Raw genomic sequence first — 14,357 nt, 5'->3', positions numbered from 1 at the left:
TAACCTGTCCTAAAGGAACTGTCAGTGTATTGCCATATACAGTATACGACAGTGAACTGGTAGTTCCTGTATGACAAGTTACTCTGTAATGATAACATATGATATGAAGACGGGCAACGTTTCCTGAAACTGGTGATGTGTAATAAGTCAGCAATTTGCAGACTGTAAAAATTAGACACATTTACATAAACAAGATCACAGATAAATCCCCTGTGATGAATATGTCTAGTTTCGATAAATGTACATGTTGAGGATATCCAAAGTAGATCAGAGATAGTAATCAATGTTTGCATATTGCTCCTAGCTGTATCGGTTTCACAGCCAACATCACTTGCAGCCAATTACCAGTCACTATTCTGTTTTTGTTTTTATATGGTAACTATTGTCCATAGGGTCCCACAGTTCCCACATTTCTGTATAAAGCTCAGTAAGTTGTTCAGTTTCTTTGTGATGCCACTCCATATTTAACACAATGTGAACCCAGGCAATCATCTGTGAACAGAACGCTGTTTATGAAATATGGGCAATGTTGTGATTTGTCACGCTGCACTGTGAATTAGCAGTGCATTGCAATATTCACTTGTTGCTGGCTCAAGTCTGCAAAGGCAACGTTCCACATCATTGAGCCTGAGAATAAGTTGTAGGTGGGCTTCTAAATGCTTGTGAAATGATGTCCTGCAAGCTCCAAATTCAAGATGCAGTGCCGTGAATTTGAAACAATGTCACAGACTCATTTGAATTGGAGTCCAGATAGTGAGTCGCTGCTTGTAAATATGTATATACTTAAAGCTACTGAATGTTTAAATTATAAATTGAGATGAAACATGAATGCCAAAATATAAATTGCATTAATTAAGTTGCAGAAAGGCTTAACCCCAAACTCATTAATATTGTAAACTTCTGTTGCATTACTTTTTGAATGATAATATTACATTTTCACAATCCTTTTTTGCAAAAAACACGTTATAATGTGCATCTTGTTCTTAAGTATATCTGTATTTTAGACAATTTTTCCTTCTTTCAGAAGCCATGCCAAGAGAGAAAAAAGAGCTTAGAAAGAAGCTCTTCTGTAACAGAGTTTTGCCATGGTAATTGATAAATCTAGCAAAAAGCTCCAGTGTGTCCCATGAAGTAAAGTGCTAACAGCAGAATGTGTGAAACCCAGCAAATCAAAAGACCACTTCAAAAGAAATCGTGCAGAGTTCACTGAAAGGCACTGCATTCTTCAACTGCAATGAAGCTGAATTGAAAAGTTCACACACAGATTTATCAGCCTTTTTTCCAGTCACTAGAAATCACACTTTAAAGCTTCATACTGAATCCTCTTTGAATCACTGAAACCAAGGAACTTCATACAATACTAGAGGATCTCATCAAGCATTGCTTACTAGATGTGATGAAGCTAGTTTTAGGAAAAAGTAGATACCTCTTTCTAACAACACAATCAGAAGTCATATCAAGGCCAGGAGTTTGGATATATTTGACACAGTGTTCGACAATATAAAGACCAGTTCATTTCTTTTAGCTGAATTGATGGACAATACATCTTGTTCCAAGCTGCTTGCCCATGTTCTATACATAAGATGATGATTTGAAAAAAGAATACTTGTTCTCAGAATCACTGAACACTACTACAAGCAGCTTATAAATTTTCTGAATCAGGTAGTGAAGATTGTAAAACAATATCCAAGGTATTGTGACAAACACAGCTCAAAGAGGTGCACAGAAAGGTTACAACCAAATTCGATGTGCTCATTGTTCCACACAGTAGTACAATTGCTGTCATATGGCAAGGTGTTGCATGGACTGCTCGAGCTTAGGTAAGAAATTGTTTTGTTTCTGCAAAGTGTGAAGATGGAAAAAGAGAGAGACTTATATGCCAAAATAATGGGCAATGTATATTTGTTTCCCAAGTGGCATACTTTGTGGATTTCTCTGTAGAAATGAATATGTTGCAAGGAAATGCAGTGACTATTTTGACAGCACAAGATAAAGTTGGCAGTTTCCTTTGCAGATGGAGCTTTACAAACACAGTGCCGAAGTTCAAGACAATTCGATGTTCTCAGAATTGATTGTGATGCTGGACACTAACACTGAAAAGTATTTCTTCCCATGTGAAATAAGTTGTCACTGATAATCAGTAGTAAATTCCACCGGTAATTATTTTCATGAAGTGGAGAATCTACAATTAAATGCCCATGCTTAAAAACAGTTGCAGTGATTGAAGGAATATTTTGAGACAGCAAAATTCAAGCCAACACAGAATCACTTGCACTATGTGAAGACAACACATGAGCAGATTTCTCTTAAACAGAACTAGCAAGGTTTCAGAGAAAGATTGGTGAAGACTATCCATTATTATCAGGAAACCCTTAAGAAAACTGATTCCATTTACTATGACCTATAGGTGTTAAGTGGATTTGCAGTTATAGTGGCAATGAAAACAAAAGCAAGGAACTGATTGAAATTTTGAACACAATTCATGAGGCATTAACTGAGACCAAACCGTTTAAAAGATTGCTATAAATAAGCAATACCAACCATCTCACTGAGCTTCATTATTTCTTGATGCAATACACCACTTACAGAAACATGTTTTATTGTACAGCATTAATGAAATATATTGCCCAAAATATGAATTCAAACATTTTTTTTTTTTCCAATCGAAATGTTAGTTAGTTACCAAACTTTGTTTGGGGTAGTGGTTTCTATATGCTGTCTCTCAGGGGTAATACTCTCAGAAAGGTTGGAATCACTGTACCTGTGACAAATTTTCTTTTCTAACTCATTGTGCTTCAGCTGCAATTTTTCCAATTCCTGGTAGAGATCTTTTTTCACTCTCTCTGCTAATTTTCTCACTTAATTTACTACTCTTGTTTTGTACATCTTTGTTTCTGCCATGCTATAATCTCAGATTTTTTGAAGCAGATCATAAGACCAACCAGTTCAGCTAAAATCTTTAACCTAGTTTTGAACTGAATTTTTCTTTGCAGACCTCTAAAATTAATATTATTGTATCACAATGTGCCTCTAACCTAAATTATGACATAATAATGTAGTGATCCACTTGAGACATATCTTTTAACCTTGAAACAGTCGCTCCTGTTTTAATTGAAATTATTGTAAATTTTTTACAGAGTAGTGAAGATGATGTATCCCAATTCGATACAAAATTTACGAAGCAGACACCAATTGACTCACCAGACGAATCCACTCTGAGTGAGAGTGCTAACCTTGTATTCCAGGTAACACCATTTAACATCTTTTTGTGGTTTTATGCGTGTATTCTTTCTGAAAGTTAGCATGTGTGTGTGCGTGCATGTGTGTGGAAAAATATTAATTTTAGTTTTATGAACAAATCATAGCCCAGATCACACTCATTTTATTATAATAAACAGTTTCGGCTGGATTAGGCAGAGAAGAGGGTTAGCTGTCACTTCCTTTTGATGCTGCAGATTTTCAAAACACATATAAACTCAGCCGTATTTATGATTTCTCAGTTTTTAACAACACATGCCTGCTTAGTCTAGTGGTGGCTACCATCCTGCTCTTATTTTAGATTTGAAGGTGCCCTAATTTGACCATAAAATGCATTGACAATGAGAAATGAGCTGTCATTTCCTTCATTAAATTATAAAACAAGTCTACTGCTTTGTCCAGTTAACTCATTGCCACTTTTCTGTTAATTTTAGTTATAAAATGTAATAAAATATGGAAAAACTCGAAAAATAAATGCCTTTTAACAAGAGTATGTGCCAACTATCCATAAGTGGAATTTATTTAGTTGAAAAAGCTGGCCCTGAGGACTAACGTACTGAGACATTTCAAAATTCATTAGTATTAATTTGCTGTGATGAACACAATTCAGCACATGTAGACATTATTATGAATTCCTCCTATTTTGTACGACGACACTAAAGCCATCGGAACACAGATCTTGCATTCGAATGTCAATGTTGAGCATGCTGAGTTTCTGATATCATAACATCGAAAAAGCACATTGGGGAGTCTTTCTGAACATGCAGAGCATTGATACCTGCATCACATACAAGCGATCTTTTTTTCCGTACAGAGTCTGGAGACGCCATATTGGATTTCAGTTGAAGCCCATACTGGGCGGCTTTTACGTCACGACTTACATGCTCTGAATATATGCTGTTTCAAAGCACCAGAAAATTGATCTTTTGAAAACCTATCATTTATTAGTACAATTTGTTGTGTAAAATACAAGGTGCTATCCAAAATTTTCAGGACTGGTGCTGCCATCTGTTGAAAATCTTACCTTTGGACTGATGGTCACCATCACCCTCAAAGTAGTTGCCATCCACACGTACACACCGGTCCCAGCACTTCTGCCACTGGTCAAACGTTTTCTGGAAGTCCTGTTCTTTGAGGGTGTTTATCACTGCCAGCGATGCTTCTTGAATCCTCTCTAGAGTGTTGAACCGACAACTTTGCAACTTGAGTTTCAGTTTTGGGAATAGCGTGAAGTCACAAGGTGCCAAATCTGGCGAGTACGGTGGGTGGGGTACAACTGACTTGTTGTTTTTTGCCAAAAAGGTCCTGGTGAGCAAGGACGTGTGACAGGATGCATTGTGGTGATGCAGCAGCCAGTTCCCTTGACGCCAAAGTTTGGGCCGTTGTCGGCGCACGTTTTCAAGGAGCCATCGCAAAATGTCACAGTAGTACGCAGAATTCGCTGTTTGGTTGGGTGGGACGAATTCTTTGTGCACAATTCCCTTGATATAAAGAAAATGATTACCATGCTCTTCACTTGGCTCTTCTCCTGTCTCGTGTTTTTGGGTCTTGGAGAGCCGTGCTCTTCCACTGAAATGATTGTTGCTTTGTCTCTGTGTCATAACCGTAAATCCAGCTCTTGTCATCGGTGATAACCTGTGACAAGAAGGTTGGATCATCAGATGTGGTCTGACGAAGGTCCATGCACACTTCAACATGCTGTACCTTCTGATCAGCAGTCAAGATCCTTGCCAGAAATTTTGTGGTGACACAATGCATGCCCAGTTAATCAGTCAACATTCGTTGACATGACCCATAACCAATACTCACTTCATCCACAAGTTCTTGAAGGGTTCGACGTCGATACGCACGAACAAATTGTTGAAGTTTGGCAACAGTGTTTGGCGTTGTGCGGCTAATGGGCCTTCCAATGTGAACATCACCTTCGACATCTGTATGGACAGCCCTGAACCGAGCATACTACTCGAACTCACGTGTATGACTCATGCTCTGTCCCCCAAACACTTGTTGAATCATTGCAAGGGTCTCCATAGCACTTTTCCTGAGATTCGCACAGAATTTGATCACACGCGCTGTTCCGTTCACGGATTCATTGTAAAATCGCCACACCCCAAACAGAGTATTACGGAAATCACTGTGGACACGCAACATGTCCTCCCAGCTGAATGCCTTTCCGCACACTGACTCACCAGATATGCAGCTCTCGCCACCTAGTGGTGCAAAGATCTACTACTCCTACTTTCCAGATTGCAGCACCAGTGCCAAAAAGTTTGGATTCCACCTCATAAATGAAGGCAGTATAAAAGATGAGGCTGCATCTTATGGAAATTGTGTGTAGCGTAATGAATACACGGACAGTGATGTGTTACGTGTTGCAGTCTTGTGTTTCACAACGTCTTCTCTCTCTCTCTCTCTCTCTCTCTCTCTCTCTCTCTCTCTCTCTCTCTCTCTCTAGCTTGCACTGCTTACAGTGAGATATTTTGCACTTTCTCGTTTAGTCTTGTATTTCACACGCACTAAAGATTCTGCTACTGAATAGAAACAGCGATTTAATGAGAATGACCTTAGGGTTGTACTAAACAGAGAGATGAAATAATTTTTATCTTATATGAAAGACTATTGCAAATTTGTGTAGCACCACTTCTAAGAGATTTCGTAAACTGGTGTCCTTACTGACTCTTTATAGAACCTTCCTTTTTGCCTTATCATTTGTAACCTTTACAAGTGCCTGATCAGGAGCAAATCGTATAATTTCATCTGTGTGCTTTAATAGTTTAGTTTCTTGAGTTTTTACGTGTTAATTTAATATCTAATAGACGCAGTTCTCCCGTTTTCATTTGTATTGGATGACATATTACAAGTTCCTAAATTGGGGCAGATTTATTTAGTCTGGAATCTCTGCCTATTAATGTAATTTATTGTATGCAGCTCTTGTGTTTTCATCAGGGCCTGCAGTAGAGTTCCGCAGCACTGTCAATAGTCCATTTATCTGAGTAATGTGGTTTTCCATGGTCTTCAGTATGGATAGGGACTGGGACTGTTGTGTGTGGATGCAAGCAAAGTTGGTGACACATTGCTCTCAGCTCCAGGCTGTGATTGCTTCGGTTACACAGCTGAGCTTGAAGCTGCAGCGGATGGGCACCATGGTTGTGGGTCGGCCATGGGGATCCAACAGACATCAGAGTCCTCCAATACGTCCTCACTGGTGGCTAGCCCAGTTACTACTTACGCTGAGGTCAACCCCTCACTTGTGGTCGAGTTGGGGTTTGCCTCGGGGTGTGGCAAGCAGCAAAAGACTTCCCAGGGGGCTGCATGTAAGGCCTCCCCAATTTGTCTGACAAACAGGTTCTATGTGCTGTCTGTGGCTGACACTGTTGCTCAGCCAGATGCAGTCATCTGTTCTGTTTCAGAGGAAACCTCTCTGGCTGCAAGATCCAGGCAATCGCACACAAGGTGGGATTATTGGTAGTTGGGAGCTTCAATGTTTGGCCCATTATGGGTCCCCTTACGGACACGGCTGCCAAAGGAGGAGGAAGAATGCCAAGGTGCACTCTGTGGCTCACATCGATACCAATGACGTGTGTCACTTAAGATCGGAAGAGATTGTCTCTCGGTTGAACTGGCTAACAAGTTGTAAAGGCTGCTAGTCTTGCTTGTGAGATAAAAGCATAATTCACTATTTGCAGCATAATCGACAGGACTGCTTGCGGACGTCTGGTAGAGCCGAGTGGAGGGTCTGAATCAGAAGCTCAGACAGTTCTGCAACCTAGGCTGCAGATTCCTCAAGTTGCACCATAGGATGGTTGGATTTCGGGTTCTGCTGAATAGGTCAGGAGTCCACTACATGCAGGTGGGGGATACATGGGTAGCAGGGGCTGTGTGTCATGGACTGGGCAGTTTTTCATGTTAGAGGGTCTTGGAAAAACACTAAAAGGGCTTCAGTCTCGGAGGGTGCAGGACGAACACAGGAAGAATGTAGATACAGGAACCAATAGGTATAACAGTTGTAAATTGTCGTAGCTGTTGGGAAAAGTACCAGAGCTCCAAGCACTAATAGAAAGCACTGATGCTCAAATCATTATAGGCACTGAAAGCTGGCTAAAGCCAGAGATCAGTTCAGCTTAAATTTTTGGGAAGAACCTAATGGTGTTCTGAAAGGATAGGCTAAACACATTGGCTATGGAGTGTTTGTTGCTTGTAGAAGTAGTTTACCTTATCGCAAAATTGAAGTAGATAGTTCCTGTGAGTTAGTGTGGGCAGAGATCATTCTTGGCAATCGGGATAAAATAATAATTGAATCCTTTCACCGACTTCCAAATTCAGATGATACAATTGCTGAAAGGTTCAAACAAAGGTTGAGTTTCATTTCAAACACATACCTGACTCATACAGTTGTAGTGGGTAGCAACTTTAATTTACCCTCAATATGTTGGCGAAAATATACATTTAAATCTGGAGGTACACATAAAACATCATCCAAAATTGTGATAAATGCATTCGCTGAAAATTATTTCAAGCAGTTAGTTCATGCCATGCGAATAGTAAATGATTGTGAAAACACACTTGACCTCTTAGCAATAAATAATCCTGAGCTAGTAACACCTGTAAAAACAGATACAGGGATCAGTGAACACAGGATTGTCGTAGCGAGATTGAATATTGTAACCCCCAAATCCTCCAAAAATAAACAAAAAGTATACCTATTTAAAAAAGCAGATAAAAATTCACTTGACATCTTCCTGAGAGACAATCTCCACTCTTTCAAATTAACAATGTAAGTAATTCAAAGAAATAGTATCAGCAGCATTTGAGAGATTTATACCCAATAAATTAACAAATGACGGATCTGATCCTCCTTGGTACACAAAACGGGTCAGACCACTGTTGCAGAAACAACAAAAGAAAAAAAAATTGCCAAATTTAAACAGAAGCAAACCCTCCAAGATTGGCAATCTTTTATAGAAGCTCAAAATTTAGTGCAGACTTCAGTGCGAAATGCTTATAATAGTTTCCACAATGAAACTTCGTCTCGAGGCCTGGCAGAAAATCCAAAGAGATTCTGGTCGTACATGAAGTTTGCTAGCGGCAAAACACAATCAATGCCTTCCTTGTGCAATAGCAATGGAAATACCTTTGCCAACAGTGCTGCTAAAACAGAGTTACTAAACACAGCCTTCTGAAATTCTTTCACCACAGAAGATGAAGTGAATATTCCAGAATTCAAATCAAAAACAGCTGCAAACATGAGTAATGTAGAAATAGATATCCTCGGAGTAGTGAAGTGACTTAAATCACTTAACAAAAGAAAGTCTTCTGTTCCAGACTGTATGCCAGTTAGGCTCCTTTCAGAGTATACTGTTAAAGTAGCTCCATACTTAACAATCATACACAACCATTTGCTTGTCGAAAGACCTGTACTCAAAGACGAATGTTGCACAATTTGCACCAGTATTCAAGAAAGATAGTAGTAGTAGTAGTAGTAGTAGTACACTACACTACACTACAGGCCCATATCATTAATAGTGATAAGCAGCAGGATTTTGGAGCATATATTGTAATCGAACATCATGAATTACCTCAAGGAGAATGGCCTATTGACACACACATCAACACAAATTAGGAAACATCTTTCTTGTGAAACACAAACTAGCGTATTACTCACATGAAGTGTTGAATGCTGTTGACAAGGGATTTCAAGTTGATTCCATATTTCTAGATTTCCAGAATTCTTTTGACACTGGACCATACAAGCGGCTTGTAGTGAAATTGCGTGCTTATGGAATATTGTCTCTGTTATGTGACTGGATTTGCAATTTCCTGTCAGAGAGGTCACAGTTCGTAGTAACTGACAGAAAGCCATCGAGTAAAACAGGACTGTTTTCTGGCGTTCCACAAGGTAGTGATATAGGCTCTTTGCTGTTACTTATTTATACTCTGCCTGAACAGGCCTTGGAAGGCTCAACAGTACCGACTGACCGCTGTGTCATCCTCAGCCCACAGGCGTCACTGGATGCGCATATGCTGGGGCATGTGGTCAGCACACCGCACTCCCGGCCTTAACTCAGTTTGAGAGACCGGAGCCGCTACTTTTCAATTAAGTAGCTCCTCAGTTTGCCTCACTGAGTGCACCCAGCTTGCTAACAGCACTTGGCAGACCAGATGGTCACCCATCCAAGTGCTAGCCCATACCGACAGGACTCAACTTTGGTTATCTGCCGGGGGAATTGGTGTCACCACTGCCGCAAGGCTGTTGGCATTCCTTATCTATATAAACAATTTAGAAGACAATGTGAACGACTGTCTTAGGTTGTTTGCAGTTGGTGCTGTCACTTATCAACTAGTGAAGCCATCTTTGCAAAACGATTTAGAAGAGACATCTGTATGGTGCAAAAACTGGCAATTGACCCTAAATAACAAAATGTGTGAGGTCATCCATGTGAGTGCATCCATTAAATTTTGGTTACACAATAAATTAGATGCACCTAAAAGCTGTAAATTCAACTAAATACCTAGGAATTACAATTACAAACAACTTAAATTGAAAGGGGAAGGCTAACCAAAGATCGCAATTTATTGGCGGGACACTTAGAAAATGTAACAGATGTACTAAAGAGACTGCCTACACTGTGCTTGTCGGTCCACTTTTAGAATACTGCTGTGCAGTGTGGGATCCTTAACAGACAGGACTGATTGAGTACATCGGGAAAGTTCAAAGAAGGGCAGCACATTTTGTATTGTCGCAAAATAGGGGCGGGAGTGTGTCATTGAAATGATACAGGATTTAGGGTGGACATCATTAAAACAAAGGCATTTTTAGTTGCAGCGGAATCTTCTCACGAAAGTGACCTACATAGGGAGAAATGATCATCATTATAAAATAAGGGAAATTAGTGCTCGCACAGAAAGATACTGGTGTTTATTTTTCCAATCTCGTAAAGTGCATGGGAAAAACAGAATTATTGTGAAGGTGGTTTGATGAACCCTCTGCCAGGGATTTAAATGTGTTTTGCAGAGTATCCATGTAGTTGTGGATGTAGATTGAAGGTACTGTTTATGTATACTACTGACAGAACCTAGCATATAGATAAGGGAGGAAATGTACGTTTTAATAGAGCTGACATAGGAATTTTACATCTGTCCGCTTTGTAAACAAACTGTGTGATTTGCAAGCCAAATACTGCTGCTGGTGCATGCTGCCATCACATGTGCCATGGTGAGACATGTTTACCATATCCACAAGTGTTCAACAGTATGTTGAACTTGGCAAGCTCAACATCGATGTTCAAATGTGTGGTCTATGCACAGGCGGGTTACTGGTTGATTTTCGTACCAAATTAGCCTTTGCTAAAAAAGAGTTATGAGAACATTTGACTGTAACCTGGTCTTACACATATTGCTACACGATTTTAACTTTTATTCTTGTTTACTTTGACGTAATTTAGTTATTTGGATTCTTCAAACCTATATAACAATAAAGTCACCTCCCCCCTCCTCCTCCTCCTGAATATAAAACATAAACACTATTTTCAAGTTTTTTGCCCCCTAACCTAATTTTTTTTATTTATTTAATTATTAGTTTTTAAATGAGAAGTAGGGGATTAGACTCAAGTCATTATCCTTCAAAGAATTAAATGTTAACTTCCACCTCAAAAAACTGAAAAGAAACGAAAAAATTAATGACGTTTAATTAAAATACCTTGATATGCTGTCTGGGGACATTCGTCAAGACAAATTAACAATGCATCAAAGTATATGTTGTATCAGATACAACTAAAAAGAAGATATTGTGGAAACGTGTGTGTGTGTGTGTGTGTGTGTGTGTGTGTGTGTGTGTGTGTGTGTGTGTGTGTGTGTGTGTAGGGGGAGGGGGGGGGGGGAACACTGTAAGAAATAATGAAAAATGGAAAACGTGGAAATGCTGTCAAAAGAATGAACACTCTAATCTATTAAACTACAAAGAAAAGAAACAAATACTGAAAAATCCATAGTGGAGTAACGACAATATTATGAAAAGGACAGATTGCTATCCACCATATATAGTACTGACAGGAATAATGTGGGACACTAGATTGATGGGAACAATGAGGACTCGAGTCATATATGGTAAGAAGCAGTCTATTCTTTTCGTAAAGAAAAGAAACAATAAGACTAATAAGGAATGTTGAAAGATATTTTGAAACAATGCAGTACTGGAATTATAGGGTAATTACATAAAACATAGACAAATTTCTGCTCAAGAGCAACTTAAAAGGCTGTCATGCCCTGAGTATTGGTTTTAGAGATGTAAATGGTATAATTGGCTTTAACAGTACAGAAAACTGTAAAATATTGGCAAAACACTTCAAGCATCTTCTGAAGTGTCCAGATCCTAACCATAAATTACAGTACCTAAAGATTCACAGAAACTCAAAAGCTGATTCACTATGTGCAGTTGACGCAGTTAGGAAAGTAACAAAATATTTTAGAAAATTAGCAAGTCAGTAGCAAAGACTGCATAACACCTCAGCTTCTACAGTTGTCTGAAGTAAAATCATTGATCTATAAATAATCATGGAAGAAAATATTAAAGGAGAGAACAGGGGCTTAATATTATATTTCACTAGAAGGGTATAAGGAAGATGCTGACACTTAACAGAAGTGTGGTTTGTTTGCCAATTGCTTATAAACTATTCTCAATAATATTACTGAATATAAGATACAATCTACACTGGAGTCAATGGATGAAGAACCCACTCTAAACATATAATATTTGAAAATGGAGATGAATTTAGATTGGGAAACTTAATTTGTGAAGTCCTTACAGACACACTCAAATGTAAAATTTATGGGTAAGTTACTCCAATCTCCTTTTTAACTTCTTGTTAAGGAAAATACATATTTGTAATAAAAATGTAATTAACACGAAGTAGTTGCACAAACTCTGGCGAGGTGGGATAAAAGCAGTTTCAATAAACTGCCTAGCATTTGTGAGCAAAGTATGCAAGGCTTAAGGTTTTTTCCTCCTGCCCCCCCCCCTCCCCCCCTACATTTGACATCATTCTCACTGCAAATATGGCCTTGTGTAGGCACTTAAGCAGTTATGTGGTATACCACTCCCAAGTGAATTTGTTATCAAGTTTTAATACCAGAAATTTAACACTGTCAACCCCTCTGATCTGCATGTCTTCATATTTTATACACATGCTGGAAGGAAATCTCTTACAGGTTCTGAACTGCATATAGTGGGTCTTTCCAAAGTTTAATGACAGTGAATTAGCTTTAAATCATCTACTAATGTCATTGACAATTTGACTAGCAGCTATTTCTAAATCTGTACATAACTTACTACTTATTGAAATGTTTGTATCACGTGCAAACAAAACAAACTTAGCATCTGACAGTGTAACAGACGAGAGGTCATTAATGTACACAAGAAAAAGCAGTGGAGCTAAGACGGAACCTTGAGGAACACCACATGTAATTAATTCCCAATCAGATGGAGAGTGTCTGCTTACTGCATAGGTATTTCGAAATGACACCCTTTTTTTCTGTTAGTTAGATAGGATTCAAACCATTTCGCAGGATTGCTGGTGACACCATAATATTCTGATTTACATAAGAGAATGCTGTGGTTCACCCAGTCAAAGGCTTTTGACAGGTCACAGAAAATGCCAGTAGCCAATAATTTATTATCTAATGAATTAAGTACATTATCACTGTAAGTGTAAATAGCTTCCTTAAGAAACTCAAATTGTCACTCAGACAATATATTAATTGTAGTCAGATGCTCAAGGAGACGCTTGAACACAACGTTTTCAAATATTTTTCAGAACGCTGGCAAAAGTGAAATTAGTCAATAGTGTGATGGTATCTCCTTATCCCCATTCTTTTAAAGATATTTTAGCCAGTCTAGAAATGTTTCACTGTTAAGAGATTGATTACATAAATAACTTAAGATCAACTCGCATGAGCACTCTTTGATTATCTTCGTTGAGAAGTAAAAGAGGATTACAAAAATTAGTCATTAAGTTTCAAGAACAAATGATTTTCCAGCAAAAAATGTGCAGATACTCCAATATTTGGAAGCAACAATTCAAGATAATGATGATAAAATCCATACATATTATAAGTGTGTGTGTGCATGTGCACGTACACGCTAACATGCATGTGTTTTTTTTTTTTTTTTTTTTTATCTCCTAAACCACTGGACCGATTTCAAACAGATGTGGTACGTATAACCCTTACTGTCGAGTAACAATTGCTGTGGGGTTTAAGAACCATGTAGTTCAGAAGCTATGATGACATAAACAGTGAAATGTGTGAAAGACCGCCACTTTATGCGTAACATTTTAATTTATTATTTCTATCCTACTACCTCTATTCACAACAAATATTGCAGACGGTATCCATATATGCCACTGAATATACCTACAAAGTTATATCAATGTATGACAGAGAAATATCAGGAGATGTGACGTCATAAACACTGAGATGCATGAAAAATTGTTGCATTGTGCATGATATTTATATTTATTACGTCTTTACTACGAAATCTGATCCCAATTACTACTAAATCTGTTCCCAGTGCAATTTACAGTTCAGTATCCAAGTGTGCCACTGGATGTACCTACAAAACTATGTCATTTTATTCTATACTGTTAAGACACTCCTACACTTGAGTCAACTTAAAGAAATCCTTGACACCTGGCAGCACTTTGTCAGCTTTCAACAGTGAAGCACAGATGGCTTTAGGCGAAGCAATAGCCATCTAAAGAGTTATGAAGAGACGTTGTCATAGAGACGTTCACAAAATAGAGTTGTAGACACACAAAGCAGCGGTCTCTAGTGTATGGACACTGTACACTATGCAAACACAGTTCATTTTTTGTTTTTGTTTCTAATATAAAATTGGCAGAATTGTCAGCTTGCTGTGTTATAAATGGAGGCATACACAAGACTGAAGGATTTTATGGCATGGTTAAGAACATTATGGCAAAAAGTACTTATCTAAAAACCTTTGAAGGTAAACTTTAAACCACAGTTGTGAAACTGGAACACACATTTCAGCGAATGCTTAGCTTGAAATAAAAGTTGAAAAATGGATTATTAGAAAGAACAAT

The 14,357-nt window shown here is 38.4% G+C and overlaps 1 protein-coding gene across 2 annotated transcripts in view; it reads left to right on the top strand.

The window, feature by feature from the left end:
• LOC126251125 (ribosomal protein S6 kinase beta-1) overlaps positions 1–14,357 on the top strand; it is a 207,081-nt gene that overhangs the window by 174,509 nt on the left and 18,215 nt on the right. For both annotated transcript variants that reach the window (XM_049951614.1, XM_049951615.1), the window contains one exon: positions 3,138–3,245. In XM_049951614.1, coding sequence (XP_049807571.1) covers positions 3,138–3,245 — 108 coding nt within the window. The remainder of the gene's footprint in view (positions 1–3,137; positions 3,246–14,357) is intronic.

Source organism: Schistocerca nitens, chromosome 1, assembly GCF_023898315.1.
Source record: "Schistocerca nitens isolate TAMUIC-IGC-003100 chromosome 1, iqSchNite1.1, whole genome shotgun sequence".
Classification (NCBI taxonomy): Eukaryota; Metazoa; Arthropoda; class Insecta; order Orthoptera; family Acrididae; genus Schistocerca; species Schistocerca nitens.
This window is presented reverse-complemented; position numbering and strand designations above follow the sequence as displayed.